This window comes from Saimiri boliviensis, chromosome 6, assembly GCF_048565385.1.
Source record: "Saimiri boliviensis isolate mSaiBol1 chromosome 6, mSaiBol1.pri, whole genome shotgun sequence".
Taxonomy (NCBI): Eukaryota; Metazoa; Chordata; class Mammalia; order Primates; family Cebidae; genus Saimiri; species Saimiri boliviensis.
The window spans coordinates 71,403,327-71,415,831 of record NC_133454.1 but is presented as its reverse complement, the minus strand read 5'-3'; the positions used below and the strand labels follow the sequence as shown (position 1 = coordinate 71,415,831).

At 39.6% G+C, this 12,505-nt stretch overlaps 2 protein-coding genes across 9 annotated transcripts in view; one reads left to right on the top strand and one right to left on the bottom strand.

Moving 5' to 3' along the window:
• Positions 1-872, bottom strand: part of C2CD3 (C2 domain containing 3 centriole elongation regulator) — a 161,352-nt gene extending 160,480 nt beyond the window's left edge. For 5 of the 7 annotated variants that reach the window (XM_074400940.1, XM_074400938.1, XM_039471509.2 and 2 more), the window contains exon 1: positions 606-868. In XM_074400940.1, coding sequence (XP_074257041.1) covers positions 606-660 — 55 coding nt within the window. In that variant the 5' untranslated portion in view covers positions 661-868. Of the gene's footprint in view, positions 1-605 lie in introns of all 7 variants that reach the window. The other 2 variants (XM_039471508.2, XM_074400942.1) reach the window with 1 other exon arrangement.
• Positions 873-1,107: 235 nt separating this feature from the next.
• PPME1 (protein phosphatase methylesterase 1) overlaps positions 1,108-12,505 on the top strand; it is a 74,848-nt gene continuing 63,450 nt past the window's right edge. Inside the window, exon 1 of one of the 2 annotated variants that reach the window (XM_074400936.1) lies at positions 1,108-1,390. In XM_074400936.1, the coding sequence (XP_074257037.1) occupies positions 1,290-1,390 (101 nt within the window). In that variant the 5' untranslated portion in view covers positions 1,108-1,289. The remainder of the gene's footprint in view (positions 1,391-12,505) is intronic. The other variant, XM_074400937.1, reaches the window with a different exon arrangement.

Here is a 12,505-nt window from a genome sequence, read left to right as displayed (position 1 = left end):
CTCAGGTCCTTCAGGAGATCCTCATTCCCTTACTCCGACTCCAATCCTATCACACCTGTCATTCCTTTCTTCCCCGCTCTATACTCCACAATTATTTTCTCAAACTCCTGCTCATAGCCCTTCACGCTTCATTCATTCAACTAACATTTACCGAGTCCTGCTTTGTACTAGTCCTTGGTCATTCGGTAATGTAGCAACCGTGATCCTTGCCCACAATCACACAAGCAATGGCACAATCCCTTTGCCAATTTATGTTTCTTCCTGTCCCTGTGGACCTCTAAAACTACACACACACAAACACACATACACACATTTAACTTCGTTATCAAAACCACTCCTACTGTTTGTTCTTCTCCTTTACAGTCATCCTACCGGTAACCTTCATCGCACCGCATTTACCACCACTCTGCGGCCCCTACCCCAGCCCCTGATTTCCTTTCCATTCTCTGGAGGGCCAATTGCCCCTCCTTTTAACCTTCTGGTTCCCTGGCTATTTCCCCTCTTCCGTCCCTTGTTTAGCCAGAGCGGTTGGGGGGGTCTCCCTAAAATTCCTTACATCCTGCTCCCCTATTACGCTTTCCTCAATCTTTGATCGCTCGGATTACCTCTTTTCTTGCGCCCACGGCTGCCCCCAGGCCCTTGGCCTTTTCGTTGTTTCATGTTGAGCCCGAGCTCTTCTTTACAAGCTCAACTCCGTCTCCAGCACCTAAGCAATATCCTCCCGCCATCCCTCCACCACCGCGCCTGCGTTCCCCGGCAACCGGCGCCGCTGTGCAGCCTGGGAGACAGAAAGAAGCGGCTCTTCCTCTAACAGACTCCGGACAATCGTGGAAAGAGAAGGCGCCAAGACGTCTTCCCTACAATAAACTACAATACCCAGGATGCTTTGCTACACGACCTCTGCGGGGTTGGCTGGCGGCGCCTTTAGCTGCGCAAGTGCATAGGAATACGCCCTTCGAGGACTCCATTGCCCAGGGTGCATTGCCCTGAAGAGTGCTCCTCTTTCCGGCGAAAGACGTCGGGTTCCGGGCTGGGAGACTGCGAAGTTCTCAGACTCAGTTACCCAGCTTCCTTTGTGGGAGGGCTGTTGCGCACTTCCGGTGGAAGCGCTGAAGCGAGTGGGTGGAGTTTACGGAGCCGGTGGGCGGTAGGCGGTGCTACCGGTATCTGGGTGCTGTCCAAAGGCGACAGGACGTCGTTAGGGGAGCGAGCCGTGACCGGTTGGGCCACACTCAACGTGGGACTAAGCTTCGCCTACTGTTTGACTACGTGCGTGCAGCCTCCACTTAATGTCGGCCCTCGAAAAGAGCATGCACCTCGGCCGCCTTCCCTCTCGCCCACCTCTACCCGGCAGCGGGGGCAGTCAGAGCGGAGCCAAGATGCGAATGGGGTACGTGACCTATACCCCTTCTCCCTAGGGGCCAGGCCCTAACCATTGGAGAATGGTGTCTCTGGGCGTCCAGAGAGGCACGGGAAAGGAGTCTACGGATGGGAGAAAATGTTGGCGGCGGCCTGGAGACATTTAGATGGAGTAGAAGGCAGATTGGGGGACTAGGGGAGGCTCCAAGTCAATGGAAATTGTAGGAAAAATAACGTTGTTGACGGTAGAAAGGAATGAGGCAAAATTGGGGAAGCTGAGAGTAACATAAGGGATCTGAGAATCACCTCCAGAAAATATAGAAAAGGGAGTAGAACGGTGACAAAGGTGGAGGGAAGTGGGGAATGACAGAGAAAAGTTGAGGGGAATTGGGGCAACAACTAAAAAAAGGTTTGGGAGGAGTAGATATTATCACATTTCTAATATCTACACTGTGACAACTAGATATTAGAAAAGCTGAGGGGAGTAGAGAACACCTGAGACAGGGTTGGAGAAGGAAAGAGGAGAACTGGGAAGCAGACGATTCTAGAGAATTCCCAGAAGTGTAAAGGCAGATTCAGGGAATGAGAGGTGAGATTAGGTCTCTTAAGGGAGAATGAGAAAGTTTGGGGAGAAGGCCTAAGGTAAGGTGGAGAACATAGCCACGAAGATTGTTTAGGTAATAGGAATGTGCTGAGAAGCTGGACAGGATACAGGAAAGAGAGCAGAAGGAGAGGACTGAAGAATTTAGAAAGTGACCATAGGCTCTAAAGATTGAGAAATGACTATAAATACGGTTTGTCGAATGGAAGTGCTGCAGTTGTAAGGTATGGGAAGCTTAAAGAGGAATCAGTTTTTGCTGGGCCAATAGATCGGAGGGAAGTGAGGTACTGGCCTAAGACTTTGAATTAGGGAGTAACCACTTAAAATGTTTTTGGGGAAATAGTTTGCTGGAAAGGAAAGATAACTGTGTTGAAGAGATAAGCTCTGAAATTTTATATCATCAAATGGCTTGTGCCAGGTTAGGGGATACTTGGGCCAAGGAGAAAGAATGAGGTGAACCTGGGAGAAGTAATTGCTGGAAAGCAGAAAGAATTGAATAGGTATTTCATTTTGAGGTGATATTTGTAGTTTCAGACAGGATTCTGGGAATTAGTGACTGTAAAGAGAAAAGGAGTAGGAAGGATACTTAGGTATGAGGAATCAAGAGTGTATTTGGGATTCTAGAGATGAATTGGTAGGTATTCTTTGAAAAAGGACTGCAGAAGAGAAACCTTAGGTTCTGAAGAAGTAATACGTGTAAAAACTGATCAAAAAGGAGGTGAGAATATGAGGTGCAGTACTGTGACAGTAAGTCCTAGGGATGAAAAGAAAGGAGAATCCTATACAACTAGAGTAAAGGAATGGGAAGAATGGTTGGGAAAAACAGGGAAGGAAACTAAGAACTGAAGTGGAGACCTGCTATGAGACACAGTAGAAAAATGAGAAAACTTTAGCAGAAGGTAGATAAATGGATGCACAGTAGAGGAGGTAGAAAGTTACATAGTAGGTAAAGTGAAGATTTTTTTTCACTTTGGAAGACAGAAATATTGGACTATAACATGAATTAAGATAATTTGGAAATCGACCCATAACATTATTTGGGAAAATTAACGTAGAGTGTAATATTAACGCAACAGTAATAGTTGATATATATATATCTTAATTTCTGCCTTTCTTAAACTAAAATTTGATCTTTCAGTATACCAGAACTCTTCTATACAAATACATAAGAAAAGCAGATTTTTAATAATTATACATTTTTTAGATAAGTTGAATTAGAGCCTAGCTTCTCACTTTGTCAAAACAAGTTCTCTGAAGATTGAAGAACTGGGTGAAAATACTGAGAGAAAATAAACGGAAAATCTGCTGATTGGAATATTGCATAATTGTTAGTAATTTATCCTTTTTATTACTTTTCATTTTGGTTTTTTAGAGATAGAACGAGACTCTGTTGCCCAGGCTGGACTGCAGTGGCATGATCTCGGCTTACTGCAACTCCCACCTCATGGGTTCAAGCAATTCTCATGACTCAGTCTCCCAAGTAGCTGGGATTACAGGCATGCACCACCACACCCAGCTAATTTTTGTATTTTTAGTAGAGATGCAGTTTCACCATGTTGGCCAGGCTGGTTTTGAACTCATGGCCTCAAGTGATCTGCCCCAGTTGGCTTCCCAAAGTAGTGGGATTATATATCCAGCATTTCTCCCCATGTTATCTCTCCCCCCCAAACTCCCTCCACTTCCCACTGTCCCTCCCCTACTCCCCCCAACTGCCCCCAGTGTGTGATGCTCCTCTCCCTGTGCCCACGTGTTCTCATTGTTCAACACCCACCTATGAGTGAGAACATGCAGTATTTGGTTTTCTGTTCTTGTGTCAGTTTGCTGAGAATGATGGCTTCCAGATTCATCCAAGTCCCCAACTTATCCTTTTTAAATAGATGCTTTGGTCTTCCTGATTTAGGTTAACTGTCCTGGAAAAGAAAGTTATTTACAAAGGTTTTTCTTTATGATAATATTGTGAAGGGAAGAACATATATTGGTGAATATTTGTGTGGTCCTCAAATGGCTTATTTTCCCATATTTTTCTTTTCTATTTTATTGGTACATAAGCAGGCTTCATCTAAGTCTCATGGTAGTAATAATATAGATTATCTTTCCCCTTAGAATCATAAAGCTGAAAGAGAGTGTAGACATGGTCTAATTTCACCACTTCATCCTGTAATTGAGGAACTCAACATTCAGAGAGTTCTGTATTCTATAAGGAATGGGGGAAATATATTCTCTTAATAAATGAGGGAACTGAGACTCACATATTCCTAAGGCACCCTAGAAGCTTAGCAGTGGGGCCATTAAGGACTAGGACTTGAGTCTCTTGACTGTGAGACCCACTGTGTATTTTGGAGTCATAATTGTCATTTGGGAATACTTAATTTGAGTTGTATATCTTATTCCTCTGCAAATAATTTAGGATTCAGTCTTTTTCTTCAGTCAGTCATGATTTATGATGTCTCACACCAATTTCAAAGAATTCTTTATGTCACCTTATACTCACTTGCTTTTTTCTTAATTTCCATTCTTCCACTCCCTCATCTATCTGTTACTCGAAAATTAGTCCTGTTTCCTTGATAGTCTCTTGTGTGGCTTACTCTTTCAACTATTTTTGATGATCTCTTGCCTTCAGTTTCAGTGAACATTATTTAGGCATGTTTCCATATTCAGGGTGCATATTCTCAGTTTGTGATTTTTCATGAGTTTCCATAATACAGTTTTTCAGATTAGATTTAGTAATTCCAAAGTATTGTTGGATAATTTAATAATAGCAATATTTAAAGTAAGTTATATGTGCCAGACATTGTAGTAGTAACTTTATATTAATTAATGTGTCCACAAACCTGCAAGGTGGATATTTTCCTGCATTGCATTCAGCCTCAGAGATTAAAAGTCACCCAACTAATATGTAGCAGAACCAAGATTCAATCTAAGTTTAGTTTCTAGAATCCATTCCCTTTTCAGTACACCAATATTTTTTCTTGGGTAAGGCCTGAAATCTTGATGTCACTGTTCATTTTAATAGTTGCCAATAGATATTGCCAAAAATGTAGTAGTTTTGAACTTATTTGTTAAAGCTTTTGAAGCTATTCTGATTAAAGTAGATGTGAGATCCCTATTTGCTTTGCACCCTGGAGTGCTTGAGAGAAGTATCTTTTGAAAGTCACTGCTTTGGTATATACTATTACTATTAGAGGAAGTATAAAATGTTAAAGCCATTCATTATTCAACATGTCTTTGGTTTATCAGTAGTTCTACTTTTGGGCCAAGCGTAGTGGCTCACACCTGTAATCCCAGTACTTTGGGAGGTCAAGGCGGGTGGATCACCTGAGATTGGGAGTTCAAGACCAGCCTGACCAACATAGAGAAACCCCGTCCCTATTAAAAATACAAAATTAGCTGAGCATGGTGGCACATGTCTGTAATCCCAGCTACTTGGGAGGCTGGGGCAGGACAATCGCTTGAACTGAGAGGCAGAGGTTGCGGTGAGCTGAGATTGTGCCATTGCCCTCCAGCCTGGGCAACAAGAGCAAAACTCTGTCTCAAAAAAAAAAAAAGTTCTACTTTTCTGTAATTATCTCTTACATTCCTTTTTCTTTTTATTTTTTAAGAGATAGGGTCTTGCTGTGTTGCCCAGGCTGAAGTATAGTGGCTTTTCACAGACATAGTCTTGGTGCATTACAGTCTCAAATTCCTGGGCTCAAGCGGTCTTCCCACTTTATCCTCTTGAGTAGGTAGGACTGCAGATGCTTGCTAGGATGCCCAGCTCTGTAGTGATTTAACTGACATGTATATAGAGTCCCTTTTCATATTTTATGAGTTAAACTAGGGTGGGAATTAATATTTTCTTTTAATAAATAAAAAAACTGAAATGTTCATTGACTTGCCTAAGAATACAGAATCATTATGTGGCAGGAACAACATTCAAACCCAGGACTTCATATTTTTAGTCCATTGTTCTTTTTTACCTTGGATTGAAGGATTTGGTGTTTGAAGTGGCATAAATCTAAGTTTGAAGCCCAACTTAGGTATTTACATTGATTGAGTCATTTAACTTCCCATAGTCTGTTTTCTTATCTCTAAAATGAGTATGCATTGCCTACCTTAGAGTGCTGTGAGAGTAAGATAATACATAAAAAGCACTTACAGTTCCTGACGCATAAGCTCTTAAGGAACGATAGCTGGTAGATAATTATATATTGAGAACTGTGAAGAAGGCTCCTAGTTCATGTGGAAGCTCTCCTTTCAGCTTCTTATCAGCTTCGCCCCCACAAGCTGTATGTTTATTCATATCGATAAGATAATCTTTCATCCTCTTCTTAAATTTATTATGGATATCAGGCCTCTTAGGAAGGCTTTAATGAGCTAGTCACACAGATGGAGAAGTAAAGGGCAAAGTGAAGTGATTTGCTCAAGGTCACAGATTGAGTTACTAAAAGAATCAAATCCCAATATTTCTGTTTGTTTTTTCATTAGACTTTTTAAAAATTAAGTTATAATTTATATGCCATAGAAATAATTCTTTTAAATATACAATTCAGAGATTTTTTGGTATATTCAATCAGTTGTACAATTATCACCACTAATTGCAGAACATTCTCATTATCCAATAAACTGCTTACCTCTTAGCATCCTTCCTTCCCACTAGCATATATTGCTTCTGGATCTTGAGTCACAGAAAGACTTTTTCTTCTTTTCAGGTTATAAAGGAGTTCATACATGTTTTTTCCTGGTACCTGTATGATGTCCTTTTTTTTTTTTTTTTTTATTTCTTTGAGACGGAGTCTCGCTTTGTCACCCAGGCCTGAGTGCAGTGGCGTGATCTCGGCTCACTGCAACCTCCGCTTTCCAGGTCCAAGCGATTATTCTGCTTCAGCCTCCCAAGTAGCTGGGATTACAGGCATGCACCACCACACATGGCTAATTTTTGTATTTTTAGTTGAGGTGGAGTTTCATTATCTAAAATGATGGAGTTTCATTTTTAGTTGAGATGGAGGCCAGGCTGGTCTTGAACTGGTGGCCTCAGGTAATCTACCCGCCTTGGCCTCCCAAAGTGCTGGGATTGTAGGCATCAGTCACCACACCTGGCCTTTTTTTTTTTTTTTTAAATCCATTTGAAGTTTATCTTGATATGCAAAGTGAGGAACAGAAGAAATTTTATTTTTATCCACAGGCTTTGTAGTTGTTTTAGCATCATTTATTAAAATGTCCTTACCCATTATGTAAATATTACTATTAAAAAGAAAGTCCTGGCCAGGCTCAGTGGTCCATGCCTGTAATCCCAGCACTTTGGGAAGCCAAGGCCTATGGACCACTTGAGCTTGGGAGTTGGAGACCAGCCTGGACAACATGGTGAAATGCCGTCTCTACAAAAATAACAAAAATTTAGCTACATGTGGTGGTGTGTGCCTGTAGTCCCAGCTACTCAGGAGGATCCATCATTTGAGTCTGGGAAGCAAAGGTTGCAATGAGCCAAGATCATGCCACTGCACTCCAGCCTGGGACACAAAGTGAGACTTTGTCTAAAAAAAAAAGGAAGTCCTCTTCCTCACTGATTAAAATGACACCATTATCATACACCAAATTTCTATATAGATTTGGCTGTGTGGAGTTTCTTTTATGTGGTACTGCTATACTTTTCATTAGAGGCTTTATTAGTATGTTTTGATGGATATTAGAGGTTATTTCCCCCTTACTCATTTTTAGGATTTTCCTGGTTCCTCTTGTTTTTTTCTCACTAACTTTCTAATCCAATAGATTAGTGCCAGAAAAACATCCTGATAGTGTTTTTCTTGGGATTACATTAAATACAAACATTAATTTAGAATAAACATTTTTATGACATTGAATGTTCCTTGAAGAAATATGTATCTTTCAATTTGTATGAATCCCTTTTGAAGGAAATACATCTCAGATTCCAAGTATTGACCTAAATTGTATTCAATGTAAAGTTACTTAAATTCCATAGTATTCTTAAATAATTGTAAAACCCAATAGGTTTACTGTTTAATTACAATTAAATCTACAAAAATCCCCAAACTCACATTAGCAGCATTATGTTGATGTGAAATAATCTAATTTGCTGTTATCCGTTTACTATAGTTTAAACAAAAAGGACATTTATTATTGTTCCAGGATGTTCCAGGGTTGATTGAGTTGCTAAACAATTTCATTCAGGACCCAGGTTTTTGTATCCTTTCTTTTGCCATCCTTATAATGGTGGCTTTTCCTTCCCTTACTTGTCACCTCATGGTTGCAGGATGGCTGCTGCCACTCTACTTCTATCTTATCTTTACAAATAAAAAGAAACAGGGGCCAAAGTCCTTTCCTAACTAAGCTTGTTTTTTAATTTCTTCCCAGAAATGCAAGCTCCCCAGCAGTTTTTCCCTTAAGTCTTATTGTCCAGAACTGTTCACATACCCATCCTAAAATCAATCACTGGCAGTAGGGAATAGGATTATTGTGACTGGTTTAGACCAATTTTGATTCATTCCCTTGGAGGAGAGACAACAAGAGATCTGGAGGAGAGATAACAAGAGATCTCCACTAGTTACTTAAACAAAAGTATCACCATTCTGTTATGATTGAAGAAGAGAGAGAGAGGGAAGAGAGAGAGGGAAGTGGGCAGGTAATGTCTGGAATGGAGAATAAACAGCATCTGCCCCAAATCCTGAAGTTAACAAGTAGAGAAGCCTAATCTGGTTTCAAATTCCCTATTGTTTTTGTTGCAGTATAAGTATAGGAAATAACAATCCCACCTCCAAACCCCCTACCTGTTATTGCCAGATTTGAGCCCCTTGAGATTCATTTCAGAACTTCTGAGTAAAAGCCTATTTTTCCATTGTTTCTAATTGCCAGCAAATCTGTTTCTTCTTATTAGCTTCAAAATTGGGCAATTTCTCTTTTGTTTTATTTTAAACCTCATGAACCTTCCTTGTTATGTTACCTGATGTCAGATTCGAGAAAACATCTCTAGTTGTTTGGGAAAGACTTTTTCCTTCAGACTATTGCATTTTTTTTTTAAGAGAAGAAAGTTTTAATTAATAGTTCTGTTAAGAGGATAGCCACACTTAAATGTTTTTCAGTACAACGTTGATTACCTGTTTCAGGTACATTCTACCAATATATTTTGAAGATTGAATAAGAGACTATCGAAAATTCCAATCATTTCAAACCACACCAGAAGACTGAGGTTGTTTACTTATCAGTCCTTTTCCTATATGCTTCTATGTGTGTTTTTGGTCATGGACGACTTCTAGGTTTAAGGAGGAATCCTCTCTACTTAGCAAGTTGTGTGACTCTGGTCAGTTATTTTTCTCTTCTTGGGCCTCATTATCATGGAAAGAAAGAACACTTTGGCACCTGACATACTTGTTTAAATCCAAGCTCCTCAGCCTGGGGAACATAGCAAAAACTTGCCTCTACTAAAACAAAAGAAAACGATCATTCATGGTGGTGCACACCTGTAGTCCCAGCTCCTTGAGAGACTTGAGATGGGAGAATCACTTGAGCTTAGGAGTCTGAGGTTGCAGTGTGCTGTGATCATGCCACTGCCCTTCAGCCTGGGAGACAGAATGAGACCCTATCTCTAAAAATAATAATTACAAAATAAAAAGTCAAATGAATCCAAGCTCCAGTGCTACCAAAAGTGACTCTGGGCAAGTTATTTAGTATTTCTGAGTCACCTTAAAATGAGAATACTTTAATGGTACTGTTCAAAACTCTTGCTTGGTACATAATGAACACCTAGTTGTTTCCTTTCATAAAGTAAGATTTGAGTTAGATGATCTCCAACAGTGTGATTCATGATGTAGTTTTTAGAATCCTGAGGTCTGCTGCCTAATGGCATGCCTTGGAGTAAGGAATGCTTCAGACCTACCGCAACCCTTGGCCAGCCATCTGGTTGCTTTCTTTCCATTCTCTTCAACATACTGCTAATAAGGACATTTTAAAAACAGTGGTGCCTTGATTTAAATAGCTGACTGCAATTAAACTGCAGTATTTAGCCTCCACTACCAGACTCCTAGACTAAAGAATCTGTGACAACAGTGATTAAGACTGCTACTGTGCCAGTTCATGACTCATCAATAACTCTCTTAACAGACTTAAGCAGCCTAGATGTTGATGTGTTATGCCTATTCAGATTTGAGACATTCATGTAAAAATATACAACTTATGTTTCTTGTTCCTTATTCTATAGGCAAGGAAGGTGTTCCCTCCTTCCCTGTCTCCCCTTTCTCTCCTTTCTCCTGGCTTTTCTTAGGGTTTGATCATATAGTTTTGTTGGTTTTGGTTATTATCTCCTAGTAGGAGTATCACATTGCAGGCAAGCAGAACATTCTCTATTCTCCTTAGTCCTCCAACTTGTAATTATTGGTCAGCTGTCTATGCCTCAAAACTGCTGAGGTGCATAAGGGTAGGAATTGTGTCTGAATTTTGCTGGTGCCTAGAATGCTGTCTACTTCAGTGCTAATCGAACAAGAAACCCAAATTCTGGCCTGCTAACCCCATTCTATAAGAACAACGTTATTTCCCCACCAGTTCTCTTAAGATGGTGTAACTAGGGCTATACTCCCTTTCTCCTAAAAACAGTTATTCTTCATAGAATAATAGAATCTTTATTTCAATACCGGCTTTTAGGTAAAATGTGTTGTGTTTATAATACGTTTCTTTGAGATTTAAAATAATTATGTGGTTGAGACTCAGGCTTGTAATAGGTCTCATGTACAGATTCAGGCTTGTTAATTTAATTTTATCAAAATTTGACAATTTATATCTTCCTCTTTGATTCCCTAAACCTGAAAGCAAGTCCGTTATTATAAGAGAGCACATGTCAATTAAGCATTATTTTCACACCAGGCTTATTTTATAGTATTCAGTTTTTCTGCCCTTTCCCAATTTATCACTTATTCTTCAAGAATGAAGACTATTTTCCAAGTAAGTGGTGCTTGCACATTGGTGACTCCATCAAGTTTGGGGACCAAAGCAAGCAGTTTACCATTAAAGGCTAGTGTTAAAAGCTCTCCAATGTCATGTCCTAAGCATGGTTAATTTCCCAAGTGTTTCTTGCACTTAACAATTACAAAGTTAATTTTGCTGGCAACGCCTTCTATTTTCTTCTCTTTTTCAAGTCCTGCCTATCCTTTAAAACTCATGAAGTGCTTTCAGACTACTTTAACTCATTCATTTGCTCTCTCTTCTCTGAGCACCTGTAACAGTTTTGGCATCTCCCCTCATCAGTTTTTATGTATTGGTATTGCATTTTTTCACTGTTATTGTGTCAAACTTATCAAAGATAGTTTTATGCAGATTTTTGTGTTTCCTCAAAAAAAATTGGAGCTCCTGTAGTGTAAGGATCTTTGTTTCTCTGTGCTTTCTATCATAACACAGTTAAAGGCTTCTGTAAAATTTAATTTAATGGACACGTGGAACACATTCATTTAAAATAAAGTCCTGAGGACTTTTCTAGTCAGTTCAGCTTGCACTGATTTTTCTATTTGTTGTCCTTTGGTGGCACGTGCCATTATACCAGGAATCAGCAAATGTTTTCTGGTAAGAGCCAGATAGTATTTTAGGCTTTGTGGGCCATGTTGGTCTCTGTTACAGCTACTCAGCTCTGCTGAGTGAAAGCAGCCGCAGACAATATATAACTGAATGTGTCTATGTTGTAACAACACTTCATGGACACTGAAATTTGAATTTCACATAATTTTCACATGTCATTAGTCTCTCTCCTCACCCTGCCCTCCACCTTTTACAAATGTAAAGATCATTCTCTGATCATGGGCCAAACAAAAATAGGTGGTGGGCTGGATTTCCTGTAGGCTGTAGTTTGCCAGCTTAGTATCAGTACTGTTAGTTCTGTACTTCTACTGTCTTGTAGTAGAAAGAAGATAGGTTTTAAAATCAATAAACTGGATTCTCTTCCTGGCTTTACTACTTACCGCTTAACTGATGCAAACATGACTTTATTTTTTTTAAATGTAGATAATACTAGCCTCATAGAGCTTTTGAGGAGGAAATGACATGATACATGTGTAGAAATATTTAAGTTGGAAAACTGTCTAATGGAAACTTACTGTATTTCCTCAATTCTAAGATACATTTCGTTTTTACATTTAAAATGATAGTGTCTTTTTTTTTTTCCTGCACGTGTACCCCGGAACCTAAAGTGCAATAAAATTATATATATATAAAGAAAGTGGTGAAAGAACCGCTACTCTACAGATAGAGTAGGACATTCCTAAAAATAAGAGGAGGAACGTATCCACCCTAAGTATAATGCTTATGTATATGGAGAGTTGTGTTCTGCTATAATAGTTTGTGATAAAGGATTAATTTCTTAATTACTGTATTTTTGTAAAAATTGATATGATTATCTTTAATGCAAAATTAGTAATGCCTTTTTTCTCCAGCTATCGGGATATCTGGATGCTCCCAAGTTTGGGTATGTTTAGTAAACATTATTAATTTGTTCCCTTAACCATAAACATCCAGAGGCTAGGAATGCCTCACTTTCTGAGAATGCAGCCTAGCAAGTCCCAGCCTCATTTTCCT